This window comes from Bufo bufo, chromosome 3 (genome assembly GCF_905171765.1).
Source record: "Bufo bufo chromosome 3, aBufBuf1.1, whole genome shotgun sequence".
NCBI classification, from domain to species: domain Eukaryota; kingdom Metazoa; phylum Chordata; class Amphibia; order Anura; family Bufonidae; genus Bufo; species Bufo bufo.
In genome coordinates, this window is record NC_053391.1 from 595,933,404 (window position 1) to 595,953,463 (window position 20,060).

Consider the following 20,060-nt stretch of genomic DNA (forward strand, 5'->3'; position numbering starts at 1 on the left):
TTATTTGCCCATAGAAAACAAATCAGATTCCACCTTTCATTTTCCAAAAGAGCTTTGAAAATGAAAGGTGAAATCTGATTGGTTGCTGTGGGCAAATAAGCCAGTTTTCCTTTGCAACAATTTTGATATCCCCCAGAGACTTTAGGCCATTAAATATGATATTAATGGATACGCCAGTAAATTGTACGTCCAAATATATATTCCACACATGAAAACCTTCTGGAGTCAATCAACTGTAGGGCTATGGACACCCTTCCTGGCCTACTTTATCTGGGCCACTTTGTTCAGACCTGGAGAAGGATTAGCTGTCGGCCAATCAAGCATTCAGCCAACAGCTATATAAGGTTCAAGGCCGCCTCAAATGCAATCATGGTTGGCCTTGTTCTTTGTCGAAATAATTACTTCCTCTTTTAAATATTTGAAGATTCAGCTGAGGGAGAATATTTTTGTAAAAAGGATGGGGGCAGACAGAGGTCACCACACCATACAGTCACTTTGGTTATCATGCTCCACAAGATGAACACCAGAAGAAATTCTGAGGTCATCACATTACAAGTCCCCAGTTAAATTTTTTGGTAATGGCACACTGATGTTACTGTGGACAAAAACGTTTGCATTTCATTTTTCCCCTCAAGTTTTTTTTTAAATACACTATTGACTTGTATAACTAGATGCTTAGCTTGCATTATTGAATCCTGTTAATCAATGATTTCCTGTACTGCAGATCTTTTCATGAATTGCCTTCTTTCAGGTGGCCCTGGTTTATCCCAATAATGATCCAGTCATGTTTATGGTTGCTTTTTACGGATGTCTCCTGGCAGAAGTCATTCCAGTGCCGATTGAGGTACCTCTTACTAGAAAGGTAACGATAAAATTTAGAGTGATGTTGGATAGATTCTTAGGCCATCAATCTCCGGTGATTGCAATGACTATTGCAATGCAGACTTCTCTTGTCCCTTTGACGTTTGCCAGTAATTGTACCTAAAAATGTAATTCCAGCAAATGAGAGAATGACGTTGAGTGAAAGCAATGCTATTCATAATTTATGTTCACTTTTTTTATTTTTTTTATAATTGAATATATAATGTAGTCTGGACAATTTTATTACTGTAAAGCTAATTGCAGCAATATGCAGCATCTTTTGGAAATATATATGGTTACACAGGGAGAGTTTTGGAATGTGGATATTTCTGAGAATGTTATGGTAAAGCCTCATTGTATAACCGTTTGAGTATCCACAGAGCGGTATTGTAGATAAGAGTTCTGAAGAAACAGATCTTAAGTAAGTGGATGTGGACCCACTGTGTCACTTGAACAGATTTGGCTTGGGGATACTCCTAAGTGGCCTCCCTGGTCTTCACACTTTAATCCCCATACAGTGGTCTGAACTTCGCTGCAGGGGAACTTCCAGACTGCTACCTCTTGGAGTAGTCTCTGTTCAAGTGACTTCTGACCCATGGGGGTCAAGAGACAAAAGTGCGGAACGCCGAGGGAACAGGCAAAGCCATAATCGGGGACAGTCCAAGGTCAGGCAGCTCAGGGTCAAAACAGAGATCAGGCAGAGGTCAGGTCAGGCAGCGAAGGGAGAAATCTAGGAAACAAGCAGTAGTCGGTACATGGGCAGATGAACATAGAAGCAGCATACCTTTGCAGGAGACATCAGAACTAGAGCTTATTGCTCAGATGCTTTCCAACAGGGTAAGGTGCCTTAATTACCCTAATGTAGCCAATCGTTGGTTGGGGAAGAGTAAGACGTGCACGTTAGCCCTTTAAGAACTGGAGGGAGGGCATGCCCTAGGGCAGTGGTGGGCAACCTTTTTTTTCAACTGAGCCAAATCTCGCCAAAACCACGATTGAAATTTATTTTGAGAGCCACATTTTTAAAACCGAAAATACATAGGATGGTACACTGTTTTTAGTTTCAATAAGTTTTTATTGAGAATATTGTGCATGCAAGTATCCACATAGGTCGGGTACTGTGGGACTCTTTGCACCGGCCCTGTCACGTGGACGTGACCAGAGCCTGTGCAAGGATTTTTTGGCAACACAAGCGAAGCTACATCTCGGTGACCCCCTTCTCCCACCGCCCCGCCCGCAGCTCACCTGGTCCTGGTTCTGTCTGCAGCAGCTGGCTTCTCCTCTGTGTGGTCCTGATATCTTCGATCTGGTTTGAGGACTGTACTTTTCGCCCTATAAGATGCACATAGGTTTTAGAGGAGTATAATCAGAAACAATATTTTCCATTATACCTCAGGTCAGACCACCAATCAGACCCCCAATGTTAATCATACCTCAGATCAGCCCCCTATATCAGCAGTCAGCACCCCATCCATCATGCCCATGTCAGCCCCCATCCATCATGCCCCCATGTCAGCCGTCATGCCCCTATGTCAGCCGTCAGCCCCCCATGTCAGCACCCCATCTATCATGCCCATGTCAGCCGTCAGCACCCCATCCATCATGCCCATGTCAGCCGTCAGCACCCCATCCATCATGCCCATGTCAGCCGTCAGCACCCCATCCATCATGCCCATGTCAGCCGTCAGCACCCCATCATGCCCATGTCAGCCCCCATCCATCATTACCCCCCATGTCAGCCATCAGCCCCCCATGTCAGCCATCATGCCCCCCATGTCAGCCGTCAGCACCCCATCCATCATGCCCATGTCAGCTGTCAGCCCCCATCCATCATGCCCCCCATGTCAGCCGTCATGCCCCTATGTCAGCCGTCAGCACCCCATGTCAGCCGTCAGCCATCAGCCCCCCATGTCAGCACTCCATCCATCATGTCCATGTCAGCCGTCAGCCCCCATCCATCATGCCCCCCATGTCAGCCATCATGACCTTATGTCAGCCGTCAGCACCCAATGTCAGCACCCCATCCATCATGCCCATGTCAGCCGTCAGCACCCCATCTATCATGCCCATGTCAGCCATCAGCACCCCATCATGCCCATGTCAGCCCCCATCCATCATTACCCCCCATGTCAGCCATCAGCCCCCCATGTCAGCCATCATGCCCCCCATGTCAGCCGTCAGCACCCCATCCATCATGCCCATGTCAGCTGTCAGCCCCCATCCATCATGCCCCCCATGTCAGCCGTCATGCCCCTATGTCAGCCGTCAGCACCCCATGTCAGCCGTCAGCCATCAGCCCCCCATGTCAGCACTCCATCCATCATGTCCATGTCAGCCGTCAGCCCCCATCCATCATGCCCCCCATGTCAGCCATCATGACCTTATGTCAGCCGTCAGCCCCCCATGTCAGCACCCCATCCATCATGCCCATGTCAGCCGTCAGCACCCCATCCATCATGCCCATGTCAGCCGTCAGCACCCATCCATCATTACTCCCATGTCAGCCATCATGCCCCCCATGACAGCCGTCAGCCCCCATCCATTATGCTCCCTAATGGGGGACAATGTTGGAGTCTGCACCATCGGGGGGGTGACATGATGAGGGACAATGTTGAAGTCGGTACCTGATATATCACTGGGGTCTGGCTGGAGTGGGGTCGGTCTGGTCCTGGCTCCAATCTCAGCTGGCTCTGCCTTAAGGTGTCTTCTCCAGAGTCCAGACTAGAGTCCAGCAGGGTCGGCCAAGTTCCAACAAGTCGTGCCTCAGTGTTACTCTGTGACTGTGTTCTTCTGCTGCCAGCCTGGAGGGGCAGCTTTTACAGGTCATAGCAGACAGAGCAGCTCCGCCTCCTCGCCTCCCTCCGCCGCGGCCCCACTGACAGTCAGTGACGCCTCCTTTGGCCTGAGCGCCGCACGGCACACATGTAGGCAGGACAGCCGCAGGCTGCCGCCCCCGAGAGGAGGGAGGGGAGCGGGCGCCGGGCACACAGAACAGTGCTCCAGACTAAAAAAAAATTCCAAGTAGCCATTGGCTCCTGAACTGAAAAATTTAGGAGCCAAATCAAATTTTTAGTTGCCAAATCGAAACTGAATCAAAATTTTGGTATCGTGACAACGCTACGCCGATCAGATCGGCGTAGGGTTGTTTTGAAACCAAAATTTTGATTCGCTTTCGTCACCATAAAAAAGTATTGTGATACTCAATACCGTGCAAAAAAAAAAAAACAACAAAAAAAGCTGTGTGCATTTCGCATTTTATGAAACATTCGGCCCATAATAGAACAGTCCTATGCTATTTTTTGGGGTGACAAGGTGACTAAAAAGGCTATGTAATATGTTTATTTATTTATTGTTTATATATTTTATATGTAAAATTGGGAAAGGGGGGATTTAAACTTAATATTTTAAAGTACTTTCACATTAGCGTTTTTCATTTCCGGCACTGAGTTCCGTCACAGGGGCTCTATACCGGAAAATAACTGATCAGTTTTATCCCCATGCATTCTGAATGGAGAGTAATCCGTTCAGGATGCATCAGGATGTCTTCAGTTCAGTCATTTTGACTGATCAGGCAAAAGATAAAACCGTAGCATGCTACGGTTTTATCTCCGGCGAAAAAAAATGAAGATTTGCCTGAATGCCGGCTCCGGCATTTTTCCCCATAGGAATGTATTAGTGCTGGATCCGGCATTCAAAATACCGGAATGCACCCGCACTAAATCCGGACCCATTCACTTCTATGGGGCTGTGCACATGAGCGGTGATTTTCACACATCACTTGTGCGTTGCGTGAAAATCGCAGCATGCTCTGTTGTGCGTTTTTCGCGCAACGCAGGCCCCATAGAAGTTAATGGGGCTGTGTGAAAATCGCAAGCAAGTGCGATTTTCACGCATGGTTCCTAGGATGAAAGTCTATTCACTGTATTATTTTCCCTTATAACATGGTTATAAGGGAAAATAATAGCATTCTGAATACAGAATGCTTAGTACAAGGTCAATATAATAAACATTGGTGGCGCAGTGCGCCCCCCCATCACCCCAATATAATAAACATTGGTGGTGCAGTGCGCCCCCCTCAATATAATAAACATTGGTGGCGCAGTGCGCCCCCCCCCATCACCCCAATATAATAAACATTGGTGGCGCAGTGCGCCCCCCCTCAATATAATAAACATTGGTGGCGCAGTGCGCCCCCCCATCACCCCAATATAATAAACATTGGTGGCGCAGTGCGCCCCCCCTCAATATAATAAACATTGGTGGCGCAGTGCGCCCCCCCCATCACCCCAGTATAATAAACATTGGTGGCGCAGTGCGCCCCCCCCATCACCCCAATATAATAAACATTGGTGGCGCAGTGCGCCCCCCCAACACCCCAGTATAATAAACATTGGTGGCGCAGTGCGCCCCCCCCCATCACCCCAATATAACATTGGTGGCGCAGTGCGCCCCCCCTCAATATAATAAACATTGGTGGCGCAGTGGGCAGTGCCAATGAGGGTTAAAAAATAAAAAAATAATTAACTCACCTCCTCCAATTGATCGTCTCCTGTTCTTACTTCTTTCTAGTTTCTTCAGGACGCAGGACCTGTGGTGACATCACTGTGCTCATCACATGATCCATCACCATGGTAATGGGCCATGTGATGAGCTCAGTGACGTCACCACAGGTCCTGAAGAAACTAGAAAGAAGTAAGAACAGGAGACCGGCAGCTACCTGATCAACTGGAGGAGGTGAGTTAATTTTCTTTTATTATTTTTAACCCTCATTGGCACTTCCCACTGTGCCACCAACGTTTATTATACTGGGGGAGGGGGGGCGCACTGTGCCACCAACGTTTATTATACTGGGGGGGGGGGGGCGCACTGTGCCACCAACGTTTATTATACTGGGGGGGGGGGGGGTGGCGCACTGTGCCACCAACGTTTATTATACTGGGGGGGGGGGGCACTGTGCCACCAACGTTTATTATACTGGGGGGGGGGGGGGCACTGTGCCACCAACGTTTCTTATACAAATACAGGAGGCGGGTGCCGGAATCAAATAGCCGGCACCCGACCTTTGTGACAGGGAGCTGCGATCAGCGGCAGTTAACCCCTCAGGTACCGCACCTGAAGGGTTAACTCAACTGCAGCGGATCGCAGCTCCCTGTCACAGAGGTCGGGTGCCGGCTATTTGATTCCGGCACCCGCCTCCTGTATTTGTATTAACAGGTCAGTTTTCTTCATTGGTGGCGCAGTGGCCACAGCCCCTCCCCTCCTCCTCCTGCCTCTTCTTATTGGCAGCGGCGGGGACAGCAGCAGCACAGGGGGGAGGGAGAGACTCCTCCTGCGCTGCTGAGAACGATCATCTCCTGTGCCCGCCGCTGTATTGAGCAGAGCTGCGGCGGCGGGTCTAGTCGCTAATGGCATCTGGAGCCCTGCAGAAGAGCCGCATTAAAGTGTGTAAAGAGCCGCATGTGGCTCGCGAGCCGCGGCTTGCCGACCACTGCCCTAGGGCAGTGAGAGGCATAGCCGGCAAGAAGGAAGGAACAGCAGAGCTACTTCGGCGGCTTGGATCCAATGGCCTCCCTTTACTCCTTACTTACAGGTCCGGCAGCTCTCAATGGAGAGAGGCGATTAAGGCGCTACTAGACACCACTGGTCAGCTCGTTGTCGCTTGTAAAAACAAAGAATTGGGCATATTGAAATCCAACATGCCCGACTTTTTTTTTTTTTTTTTTTTTTTAACCTCTGACTTGTCGTCAAGGAAAGAGTAAAGACATATTTGCTTTGGTTTAACCAGGTCTTTGCTGGCATAGGGTTCCTGGAATGGGCAATAATTTTCCTAGCGGCAAAAATTCTGCCATTCCTGCTGAAGTTGGTTCAACCAGCATATGTATGGCCAAGGGAGCGCCCCTAGTTTTTTCCGTCCAGCACCCCAGTGTTTCTGGTTGACTGACTAATAACCGTGTAATGTGAATGAGTCATAGCATTGAGCCTTATGCCCATTTGACTTTTCTCTTCTCTCCTTCATAAACAGGATGCTGGAGGGCATCAGATTGGGTTCCTGCTGGGAAGCTGTGGTGTGAAGCTTGCTCTTACCACTGAGGTTTGCCTGAAAGGACTGCCAAAAACACAGAATGGGGAAATTGTGCAATTCAAGGGTAAACCACCAGATTAGATTTCTGCCCAGTGTTTTTGTGACATTATTACTCAGATTCATGGAGTAGGGAAATGAATAGAAATCATTAAAATACTTTCCATATTTAAATTCTATAGTCACAGAGACACGGTGGAATAAAAACATTTAGTTTTTTGTCAAACGGTGTCTGCAGTTTTATTGTGTGCCATCTCAATAAAGTGTTAGTTTTACTTATTTACTTTTTATTTCCGAGCAGCACTTGAGGCAGACACAGAAAAGATTTTCTGCTGCAGAAATCCAAGGTTTAGCCTTAGATTTTTGACCATGAATTCCGTGGCAAATACACTTTGGATTTTTTCACCACGTGAAAATATCCTAATTTTAACTGTTGAGGTACTCCTGCAATCCAGAGGGTACATTGATACTATGTATTACAACTGTTACTCCGTGAAGGGGCCAGCTGTTTGGTGTAGCTTCATTGCTGGAACTACACTGCAATGTGAACGTTGTAACGGACAGTGCTGGTCACTGGAGCTGTGGTTCCATCATTCTGGTGAACAGCTGATTGTCGGGGGTGCCAGGATCCATCTAGTGGCTAGTGATGGCCATCATTGAGAAAAGGCTGGACAGACCCTTTATGAAAAACTGGTCTACAAAATGTCTCCTCGTGGCTTCCTTATACATTGCTCTTTAGTGGCATAAATACATAAACCTCTACTGAAAAGAGCTACAGGTGCTTCCAGTACATGCGCTCATTCCTAAGTCATCTCTTTCTATAGGGTGGCCAAAGCTGAAGTGGGTTGTGACTGATTCCAGATATCTGACCAAGGCACCAAAGGACTGGCAACCACACATCACAGTAGCTGGCACGGAGCCTGCATATATCGAGGTATCGAGTCACCTTTTTATATTAATCCTTCTCTTAAAGTCTCTGTTTTCTGCACTACCTTTTAGTCATTTTAGTCTACTGCTTAAGTTTAAGGCCCCTTTCAGACGAGTGAGTGTCACGCTCCAGACTCGCAGCACAGCTCCCGTCCTGAACTTCCAGCACTGCCGGGGTCTCATAGCATTATATTGATTTATGATGCTATGTAACCCTTAGAGGTCCGGAATGTGTTGTATAACACTGACAATGCTGTCAGTGTTATTCAATACATTACAGAACTGTAAGGCTTACATAGCATCATAAATCAATATAATGCTAATCGACCACGGCAGTGCTGGAAGTTCAGGACGGGTGCTGCGCTGCGAGTCTGGAGCGTGACACACACTCGTCTGAAAAGGGCCTAAAAGTTTTTTTTTGTTTTTTTTTCGGAACTTGCATATTGATGACCGTTTGTCAGGATAGGTCATCAGTAGCTGATTAGTGGGGGTCCAACTCTGATCAGCTGTTGGAAGGGGCAGTGGTACACAGCTGAGCCCAGCAGCCACTTTCTTGGCCTATGACATCACAACTTTCGGTCATATGGCTTCCTGCAGCTCCGTCCCTATCATTGAATGGCGTTGAGCATGGCCACTAGATAATGTTTGGTAATGTGCGTGTATTACTATGAAGAGGCCACCACTGATTGGCGGGGTGTCTAAAACCCCCCCCCCCCCCCTCCTTCCCCAATAAAAGAGTTGGCTACTGTTTAAAGGGATTCTGTCACCAGGATTAACAATATGTAGATATTTATATGTGCCCATTAGTCTTCATGCAGTGTTCACAATGATCCCTCTGTTTATGCCTTATATTCTTATAAAAAGCGATCTTATTCATATGTAAATCACCTCTGTCAGGAGCCCAAGGGGTTGTCCCACGATCTCCTGGAGCCCAGCCGCGCCCATCGATCCGGAGCCCAGCACCGCCTACTACTTAATTTATTCACTGCACTATCCTGACGTCATGTAATCTCGCGCAGGCGCAGTGGACACTGTAGTCTGCGCCCGTGCGGACTACTGGCACCGGCTTCGACGAGTCAACTGCGCATGTGCCGGCTCCCTCTGTGTGAGATTACAGCACTGAGAAGAACTGACGTCAGGGATAGTGGAGTGAATAAATTAAGTAGTAGGCGGTGCTGGGCTCCGGATCGATGGGAGCGGCTGGGCTCCAGGAGATCGTGGGACAACCCCTTGGGCTCCTGACAGAGGTGATTCACATAAGAATATAAGGCATACAGAGCATAAACACTGCATGAAGACTAATGGGCACATATAAATATCTACATATCGTTAATCCTGGTGACAGAATCCCTTTAGGACCACCTGCCTGCCTAGCAGTAAGTTATGCTTAAAGGGGTTGACCACCTTCTAGATATATTGATGACCTATCCTCAGGTAGGTCATCATTATCAGATCGGTGATGGTCCTTAACCCAGCTCTCCTACCAACCAACTGCGGCAGGTGCCAGGAGTGCATGGAGCCAGATGCAGAAGGATCTGTCCACTGTGTAGTGGCTGTGATAGATTACCATTCAATTGAATTGGAGATGAGCTGCAATATGCACAACTGCAGCACTGTTTTGTTTCCGGAGCCTCACAAAAACAGCTGATATTTGGAGGTGAGAGTGTCGGACAACCACCAATGTGATATTGATTACCTATTTGACGGATAAGTTATCAATATCTAAAAGGTGGCTTTTGCTATTGATAACCTATCCTCAGGACAGGCAGGTCATCAGTATCACATTGGTCATCTGCAGAATAGGAGGCTATAGGAATCCTTTTATTTTTTTCCTTTGTAAATGGGAACATTAAGAATTCTTGGATGTACAAAATAGTCACTTTATTTGCGATCTTCCACCCTGTCTTACATTGGGGTTGGAGAGACGCAGGTAGCACGCTGAGTGGTACAATAACTTAAGCAATGTACGACGCCTGAAGTCTCATCAAGGTGCCCTAATATAATTAATAGAACCACGCACAGGACTCCTTAGGCGCCGTACAGTGTGCTGCCTGCATCGCCCCATGTCTGATGTAAGATTCGGCAGCAGGTAAATTGGACAAGTAAAGTGACCTTTTTGACAGTATAGTGAAATATTTGCTACTACTGTCGAGTATTCAAGAATATTTTTATTGTATTAGCTGAACATTATAAATGAACCAAGAAATCCTTTTCAGGACAAAAAGATAAAGGCTTTCATCTGGCTGCAGTGTAATAGATTTTTATGCTGTAAGATAAATTCTAGGCTACAATTAGACCATTTGTGAATAATTCAGACTTTTGTTTCTTATTATGAGCTGGTAAGTGAAGTCCGACCCACAGGCATCTGCAAACGTCACCATCAAAATGTCTCTAAAAATCATCAATCTCCTTTCCAGCTCTCATTGATAAAGGGCATAAATCATTTTTCTGGTTGCAGACTGCAGCCTCTGCAAATAGCTGGCAGTTATAGCGGTCTCTCATGAATCACTTAGTGGGACTTGGCTGGACATGTCGCTGTCAGCAGCGAAGATGAATTATCTGTTTTATTTTTTAATTATTATAATTTACAATTACTGGAAGTACACTCAGTACCCCTCCTCTAAATGCATTTCCCTTTTTCCACCCTTTTAAATCTTTAGTAATTGTTCTTCAAGTATCACGGCAGTAAGACTTGAATTTGGCTAAATTGTTTATCGGCACAACGTTGCAAGTAGAAGTATATAATTGCAAGGAAGCAAAACCCAAGCATGTGATCTATTATGTTTTAGGTACACCTTGACAATCATTGTTCTTGCAAATGGCCTCATTTAACCCCTTTGGGACACAGTCTTATTTCACCTTAAGGACCAGGCCATTTTTTGCAAATCTGACCAGTGTCACTTTAAGTGGTGATAACTTTAAAACGCTTTGACTTATCCAGGCCATTCTGAGATTGTTTTTTCGTCACATATTGTACTTCATGACACTAAAATGAAGTAAAAAATAATAATTTTTATTTATAAAAAAAAATACCAAATTTACCAAAAATTTGTAAAAAATTGCAAATTTCCAAGTTTCAATTTCTCCAATTCTATAATACATAGTATTACCTACAAAAATAGTTATTACTTTACATTCCCCATATGTCTACTTCATGTTTGGATCATTTTGGGAATGATATTTTATTTTTTGGGGATGTTACAAGGCTTAGAAGTTTAGAAGCAAATCCTGAAATTTTTCAGAAATTTTCCAGAAATTTTCAAAAACCCAATTTTTAGGGACCAGTTCAGGTCTGAAGACACTTTGCGAGGCTTACATAATAGAAACCACCCAAAAATGACCCCATTCTAGAAACTACACCCGTCAAGGTATTCAAAACTGATTTTACAAACTTTGTTAACCCTTTAGGTGTTCCACAAGAATTAATGGAAAATAGAGATACAATTTAAAAATTTCACTTTTTTGGCAGATTTTCCATTTTAATATTTTTTTTTACTTTTACAAAGCAAGGGTTAACAGCCAAAGAAAACTCAAGATTTATGGCCCTGATTCTGTAGTTTACAGAAACACCCCATATGTGGTCGTAAACTACTGTACGGGCAAACGGCAAGACGCAGAAGGAAAGTAATGCCATACGGTTTTTGGAAGGCAGATTTTGCTGGACTGGTTTTTTTGACACCATGTCCCATTTGAAGCCCCCCTGATGCACCCCTAGAGTAGAAACTCCAAAAAAGTGACCCCATTTTAGAAACTACGGGATAGGGTGGCAGTATTGTTGGTACTAGTTTAGGGTACATATGATTTTTGGTTGCTCTATATTACACTTTTTGTGAGGCAAGATAACAAGAAATAACTGTTTTGGCACCGTTTTTATTTTTTGTTATTTACAACATTCATCTGACAGGTTAGATCATGTGATATTTTTATAGACCAGGTTGTCACGGATGCGTCGATACCTAATATGTATACTTTTATTTTTATTTATGTAAGTTTTACACAATGATTTCTTTTTTCTTTTTTTTAGGCGATTACCTTGGGTAGGGTATGATTTTTGCGGGATGAGATGACTGTTTTATTGGCACTATTTTGGGGTGCGTGTGACTTTTTGATCGCTTGCTATTACACTTTTTGTGATGTAAGGCTTTTTTTTTACGGTATTCACCTGAGGGGTTAGGTCATGTGATATTTTTATAGAGCAAGTTATTACAGACTATGCGATACCTAATATGTATACTTTTTTTTTTATTTATGTAAGTTTTACACAATAACAGCTATTTAAAAAAAAAAAAAAAAGATGTTTTAGTGTCTCCATATTCTGAGCCATAGTTTTTTTTATTTTTTGGGCGATTGTCTCAGGTAGGGGCTCATTTTTTTGCGGGATGAGGTGACGGTTAGATTGATACTATTTTGGTGGGCAAACGCCTTTTTGATCGCTTGCTGTTGTACTTTTGTAAGGTGACAAATTCTTTTTTATTTAGCACAGTTTTTATTTTTTATTTTTTACGGTGTTCATCTGAGGGGTTAGGTCATGTGATATGTTTATAGAGCCGGTCGATACGGACGCGGCGATACCTAATATGTATACTTTTTTTTTTTTCTCTACTTTCTACCCATTTTTTTTACTTTATTTGGGGAAATTGACTTTTTTGTTTATTTTTACTTGAAACTTTTAATTTTTTGGGGGGAAAACTTTATTTTTTCAACTTTTTTTCACTTTATTTTTTGTCCCACTTTGGGACTTGAACTTTTGGGGGGTCTAATCCTTTACAATGCATTCCAATACTTCTGTATTGTAATGCATTGGCTGTATGAGTAATACTGTGTATACTGTGTATATTACTCATACAGCTTCCGGCCTGTGAGATCCAGGGGGCTGGATCTCACAGGCTTGTCACCGGAAGGCAGCGCGATGCCTTCCATGCCATCGGGTCCCCCCTACAGCCGCATGGGGACCCGATGGCACTGCCCGCCGCAATCGCAAGTAAAAGCCACAAACCGCAGGTCTGAATTGACCTGCGGTTTGCGGCGTTTTAGCCAAGGTGCCTGCTCAATGATTTGAGCAGGCACCTTGTTCCGATCACCGGGCGGCGGTGATCGGAAATACACATGACGTACCAGTACGTCATGTGTCCTTAAGTACCAGGACAACATGCCGTACCGGTACGTCATGTGTCTATAAGAGGTTAAAATTCACCTAAAGTTTTGTATTACAGCTTCTGTTTAAACCTGTGGGTCTCCATGGTAACAGACTACAAGCAAATTCCGTGTAGTCTGATCCTGCAGTCACGCTACTATGACTGCCCTATTTCTACTAATGTGCATTTGAGAGATTAGTTAGAAATAAAAGAGAGATATGACTGCAGGATCAGACTACTCACAGTTAGGGCTCATGCACACAACCGTATCTTTTTTCCGTATCCGATCCAAATTTTGCGGGTCGGATGCGGACCCATTCACTTTAATGGGGCAGCAAAAGTGTGATGTCCGCATCCATATGTCCATTTAGTGTAACCCGCAAATAAATAGAACCTGTCCTATTCTTGTCGATTTTACAGACAAGGATAGGACTGTTCTACAGAGGGCAGGACATTCCATTCCAAAAAAGGCGAAACGCACCCGGCCGGTATCCCTGTTTTGTGCATCTGCATTAGTCTTTATTATGTTATCGTGGATACATATAGGTCTGCCTAGGCGCTACAGACATAAAACGGTAGCCGATTTAGAATTTAGACTATTTGCAAAGTTTCTTCATTTTAAGCAGTTTGCAACAAGAAAAAAATGGTTGTGAAGATGAAAGTTAGCCTTTAATTGTGTGATTCTCATGTTACTAAGGCCTCAAGCTCATTACCTTATTTTGCGTTCGCATCCGATCCCTATTTTTTGGATCACACGTGGACCTATTCATTTATAAGGGGCCGGAAAAAATGCAGACATCTGTGCAGCCTTTCTGCAAATTAAATAACATGTACTGTTCTTGTCCATTTTGCTGACAATAGGCATTTCTATAACGGGGAAAGTGCGGGATGCACAGTATCTGTATTTTGCCGATCCACGGTTTGCAGACCACAAAACGGAAAGTGTCGTGTGCATGAGGCCTAAGGCTTTATACTTTGCTATTCTTCTCTCCAGCAGACCTGGTCTTGACAGATATCAGAGTATATAGACCACATTATACTTTTCACTGCCTTGGGCTCGTATTAATAACCTCATACGTTGTTTTGCAGTATAAAACCAGTAAAGAAGGCAGCGTGATGGGGGTGGCAGTTTCCCGAATAGCAATGCTTTCTCATTGTCAAGCTCTTTCTCAGTCTTGTAATTACACAGAAGGTGGGTGAAATAATTGATATAAGGCAAAGTTTTCTTGTGCTTTGTATATATACATTGTATAGTATTTTGGCTCATTTTTCTTTCAGATTAACTAGCATATCATGAGCGTTGAAACCATTCATATGGCTATGATTATAACACCCTGTATAGTATCGTACGTGAGGAAACCATGAGATTATTGATGTAAAATTGTGTCTTTTGTGTAGGAGAAACCATGGTAAATGTCCTCGATTTTAAAAGGGATGCTGGTCTCTGGCATGGCATGCTAACGGTAAGCCCCATCAACGCTGCTGTAGTACCTCTATGTACCCATATACTGTACTGTCAAGGAGATGTATCAAAGTGGGTGCTAATTAAAAGTGGCGTTGTTGCCCATAGCAACAAATTGGGTTGCTTCTTTACTTTTGCAAACGGCCTTTGAAAAATGAGACGTGGTATCTGACTAATTTCCAAGGGCAACTGCTCCACTTTTGTTTTACACCAGTTTTCATAGAAATCCCCTAATATCCGTTTTCTGTTACTTTGTATCTGGTGCCACAGGATAAGAGAAGATGGCGCTTGGCTTGAGTACATTCTGTTTGATTAGAACATTGCAGTCCTTTTTAAGAATAATTTTTGACCAGTGGTTTATTGAAACAATAAATTTTTAGATTGCATTTATAAAGGAAATTTGGATGCAAATAGGGAATTGCCTTACTGGAGGAAAGAGCATTCTTAAAGCCATTCTATGGTTTTAAGACACTTGGTTGAAGCATTCCCTGATCAGCAATAATGTCCATTAATTATGATACCAAATTTATGCTCTTTCAGTGCCACCAAGTGTGCCCGAGCAGGAGCCCTCCCCAGCACCTTGTCTCTTATCTAGCCGGCCATCCTTCTTATCTATGCCAGGGGTCCACACATGGGCTGTGCTGTGCAGTCTTATATGTGATATAATACCTGTGATAGTGGGTGACGTATCATAATAAGGGGGGGGTTATTCAATGAATCTTATGCAAACATCGCAAAAATACATTAGTGAGCAGGATATGGCAGACATATGACATGTATACATTACATGGCATTGTGTCATTATTACACAATAAATGGCTGTGTAGCCCTGGCCTTGAAGACGACCTGTAACTCCTAATATGGAAGTTGTGAGTTATTAACAGCTTGCAGTGAAGGTCCAGACAGGCGTTACCAGTTAGGAGTGTGGCAACACTGATAGGATAGTGTCAGACCATGCAGAAACACCCCCCCCCCAAGAATTGGGTAGGGTCCGACTGTTCCGGACATGCCCCATCTGGACCTTTATTGCAAACTACAGGCAAGTCATTCATAACTTCTAGCATGTATAATAAAGGAATGGCACAACATAGAGTCATAAGAATAGATGCTCCAGAATTGCCATTACATAGGGAAAGCAAGTAGTTACTGAAACAGACATGTCAGGAGAGGGGACAGGTCCTCCTTAAAATAGGGAGCAATAAAGAAAAGAAAAAAGAAATGTCTAAACAATGCTAAATGTGTATGGTCGGATGGCGGGTGTTAGGATTGGATATAACTGCATGATGAGTACTGTATATTTAAAAAGAAAAAAAAAAAAACTTGCAAAATCCAAATAGTTTGTGACTGTGTTGGTTGATAGATTTTTTTCTTAATCATTTTTTTTCAATTAGAATGTAGTAAACAAGATGCACACAGTCAGTGTTCCATACTCTGTGATGAAAGCGTGTCCCTTATCTTGGGTGCAAAGAGTCCATGCAAATAAAGGTAATACACATTGTCGCGATAGGTGCGCGGATTCGGAAGTGCGCAGCACTCTGCTATGGACCAGCTGCTCCGTCCATTTTTGCGGGGTCCACGGGGTACATGGTCCCCGTTCTTGTGATTGGTGGGATTCCTACCAAGGGGACTTTTACCAATCTAATAGTTATCCCCTTTCATGTGGGAAGGGGATAATTACCCATACCCGGATTACTCTGTAAACATTACACCTGTACTGCATACACCTGTACTATGAAGATTTTTTCTTTTTAATAAAAGTGTTGTCCGGGCTACAGATATTGATGATCTATTTCTGATAATGATGACCTATCCGAAGATCTTTCGGGGTCTGACACCGGGAATCCTGACCAATAGCTCTTTAGGGCTGCTGCATTGGCAGAAACTATACAGTGTATGGATCTGGAGGCAGACAGCGCAGCACACTGTGTAATGGCCATGTGGGGTACTGCAGCTCTGCCCCCATTGAAGTGAATTTAAACTGACCTTCAGTGCACCAGTCCCAGAATTTACACAATACACAGAGCACACCGTTGGCTTCCGCCACCGCAGAAGCCTGAAACAGCTGTTTGGAGGGGTTGCCGGGTGTCGGAACCCCCACCTATCCTGAGGATTGGTCATGAATATCTGTTGACTATAGAATTAAGAAAATGAAAATACCTAAATATTACTTTATTGCAAATATATTCCCAAATATCTTTCATTTAGTTATAATGACTCCTTTTGTCTAGGGAGCAATCATCAGGAGAAATAAAATGGCCGCCCTCCTACTAGTACACACAAAACCTGTCCTCATCACACAGCAGAACACAGCCACATCCCCACCTCCTCTCTGTACCTCATGTCTCCTCATGAACTCCATTCCTACAGAGGGCCATAATCCCTGACGAGCAGAGAGGAGGATGAGGCAGCTCTTTAGCTCAATGTTGTGAAGTAACTTGTTCTCCTGTGTGATTAGGACAGGTTTTGTGTGCACTAATAGGATGGTGGCCATTTTATTTCCCCTGATTATTGCTCCCCAGAGAAAACGAGCCATTATAACTAATGAATGGTATTTGGGAATATATTTATAATAAATAGTATATAAACTATCGGACATCGGAAACCTTCCACCTAGGGCTTTCATATGACTGTGCACAGTCGAGGAAACATGACCTGCGTCAGCCACATCTCCTAGACTCACAGCAGCTCCTCTGACATGACCTCACTGCTTCATAGTAATTTACAGTGCAGTGACATCCTATCTGACTGTGGGCCTATTGTACTGTACTCACATAATGACACACTTCATATGAATAAATTGTAATAAAACCAAATACATATGAGCAGTGACCAGCAGCTGTAATGTCAGTGTATTTGAGCCATGTTGGTGGACAAACCTCTTGTCCGTTTATTACACCTGAACCTGGGTGAGAATGCTGCCAATTTTTAGCAAAATCTATACCTTATCACAAGTTCTTTATTTTTCGTTCAGTAAGTGCCAAGGCCCACAATTGTTTAAATGATGTGGTGCCGAGATCTTGGCACGTAAGTTGGTTTTTGTTCTGTTGGAAGCAAGAAATGAAGGAAACGCACATCCTTTCTGAGTGTACAGTACTGTGATAAAGCCATAAATACGTCTTTGTTGTTTCTTGTCTCCCAGCCAGGGTTGCAGTAGTGAAGTGCAGGGACTTGCACTGGGCTATGATTGCACACCGAGAACAGAAGGATATCAGTTTGGCATCACTTCGCATGCTCATTGTAACAGATGGAGCCAATCCATGTAAGTGTCACTGTGTTTTATGATTTCTGGTTATAACAACCAGATTGCAAAGCGCTAACCCACAACCTTCACTGGGGATTGTTGATTATTTTTGTCTTAAGACATTACTTGAGATTTGGCCACAGATGTTATAACGCCTTAAGATCTTGTAACTCCTTGCATATTCGTGCTCTAGATTTCAAAGGATTGAGCCATCTGGAGAACCCCTCTTCAAATCAGAACCATTCCTCAGTAGACTGCTTTGGGGTCTGGGTCTGGTAGAGGAAGCAAGGACTCTGATGTTTCAATGTACCAATATGCTATGTTAATAGGAGAAATTCTTGAAAGTGTATCCCCACATATATTGGGAATGGCATTTACTGTGCAAAGGATGCAAGCTTACTACATTAACTAGACAACAAAACTGCAGGCAGTTAGAATTCTTCATAGCCTCCTTGATCTTTAGCTTTCATGTGATCTTTAACAACCACTTATGCTTTCCACTCTCTGACATGAGCATAGGTTACCATAAGTGATGCCCATCATATTGCTGACCTGCTCATTGCATTGCCATGATTTCTGCCCTTTATAAATGAGATGAAACTGAAGAAGTAGATGCATATTAGAGAATCTATACATTATGCTGCATACACTTATGTCCTAGTCTCATATATATTGTAGTATAATTGAAAAATAACTATATGCACAATAATATCCAAACTCTTCCTTCCTTTATCTCCTTCTTTCTATTGATCCTGTTTTGTTTCAGATTACAGTTAAAATGAGAAATATATAAAGATATTTTGTGTAGCAGGAGATCAGTCCTGTTCCCTCTTCTCCTTCTCTCTGTCCTGTGTATAAGACACAGGACAGAGAGAAGGAGAAGAGGGAACAGGACTGTCAGACTATAAGACACAGGACAGAGAGAAGGAGAAGAGGGAACAGGACTGTGTCTGACTATAAGACACAGGACAGAGAGAAGGAGAAGAGGGAACAGGACTGTCTGACTATAAGACACAGGACAGAGAGAAGGAGAAGAGGGAACAGGACTGTCTGACTATAAGACACAGGACAGAGAGAAGGAGAAGAGGGAACAGGACTGTGTCTGACTATAAGACAGCTGGCTGGAGCAGATGCCTCCCTCCCCTGCTCTGTCTTTATTGTGACAAAAATATAGTTAAAGTGTCCCTGTACTTTGAGAAAACTTTTCATGTCATATAGACTTACGGGATTTTGATTGGTCGGAGTTCAAGTGCTGGACCCCCATCGACAACTAAAACGAGTAGAGAGAACCGCTCACACATATGTCCTAGTCTTGTATTATAATTGAGAAATAACTGTAAGCACAATAATATCCCAGCTCTTACTTTTTTTATCGCCTTCTCTATTAAAGTGAGAATTATATACAGACCTTTTTTGTGTACCAGGAGATCAGCCATGTTCCCTCTTCTTCTCACTGTCCTGTGTCTGACTATAAGACAGCTGGCTGGAACAGGAGCCTCCCTCCTCTGCTCTGTCTTCATTGTGACAAAAACATAGCTAAAGTGTCCCTGTACTTTAAGAGAACTTTTCATACGTCATAGAGACATAAAGGGTTGTAATTGGTCGGGGTTAAAGTGCTGGACCCCCATTGATTGCTAAAAACGAGAAGCGAGGCCCTTTCACGCATAGTGCTTTGTCTCATTTCTGCATGAGATGAGCTCAATAGGAAGCCTACGGGTCAGTCTTGAGTGTGGCTCTTGCTCGTCATCAGTACAGAGCAGGGTACTGGTTGACAGGATGAGATGCCGTAGACGCACCTGGGGGGGGGCTTGTTACTGATTCTCATTGATAAGACACAGCTTACTTTTGTGCAGTGCTCCCTGGGAAAAAATAGGCAAACTAGGTACTTGCCAAACCACAGACACCGATCTGTTGACGGCTATTTCAGGGTTTACGTATATCAGCTCCGCAGTATTACTGAATGTGTGACTTCCATAAAGAGCTGATAACTGATGCAAATGTATTTTTATATTTAGTGGCGGAATATTGATCCCTCGTATGTACTACCCTCTGTATATGCATGTCACTTCATAACCTTTTTATGTACCTCACTTTATTTCTGTGTGCTTTGGGTTTTGCACAGGGTCTGTTTCATCTTGTGATGCTTTCCTAAGTTTGTTTCAAAACTATGGTCTTAAACCTGAAGCGATTTGTCCATGTGCCACATCTCCGGAAGCCATGACTGTAGCCATCCGAAGGTATAGTATAGCGGAGGAGGATGTTATACCTTCAATAGGGTCTTGAATAATATCAGATTCAATGTCATTTATGCTCTCAGGGAATGGCCTGGCTACAGAATTGTCGGGCTGCTTCTGTCTT

General features: G+C 43.9%; 1 protein-coding gene across 3 annotated transcripts in view; it reads left to right on the top strand.

Annotated features, from left to right (window-relative positions):
* DIP2B (disco interacting protein 2 homolog B) overlaps positions 1-20,060 on the top strand; it is a 213,420-nt gene that overhangs the window by 145,316 nt on the left and 48,044 nt on the right. For 2 of the 3 annotated variants that reach the window (XM_040425899.1, XM_040425902.1), the window contains 8 exons: positions 752-862; positions 6,881-7,004; positions 7,762-7,871; positions 14,089-14,191; positions 14,398-14,462; positions 15,853-15,946; positions 17,601-17,720; positions 19,825-19,939. In XM_040425899.1, the coding sequence (XP_040281833.1) occupies positions 752-862; positions 6,881-7,004; positions 7,762-7,871; positions 14,089-14,191; positions 14,398-14,462; positions 15,853-15,946; positions 17,601-17,720; positions 19,825-19,939 (842 nt within the window). The remainder of the gene's footprint in view (positions 1-751; positions 863-6,880; positions 7,005-7,761; positions 7,872-14,088; positions 14,192-14,397; positions 14,463-15,852; positions 15,947-17,600; positions 17,721-19,824; positions 19,940-20,060) is intronic. The other variant, XM_040425901.1, reaches the window with a different exon arrangement.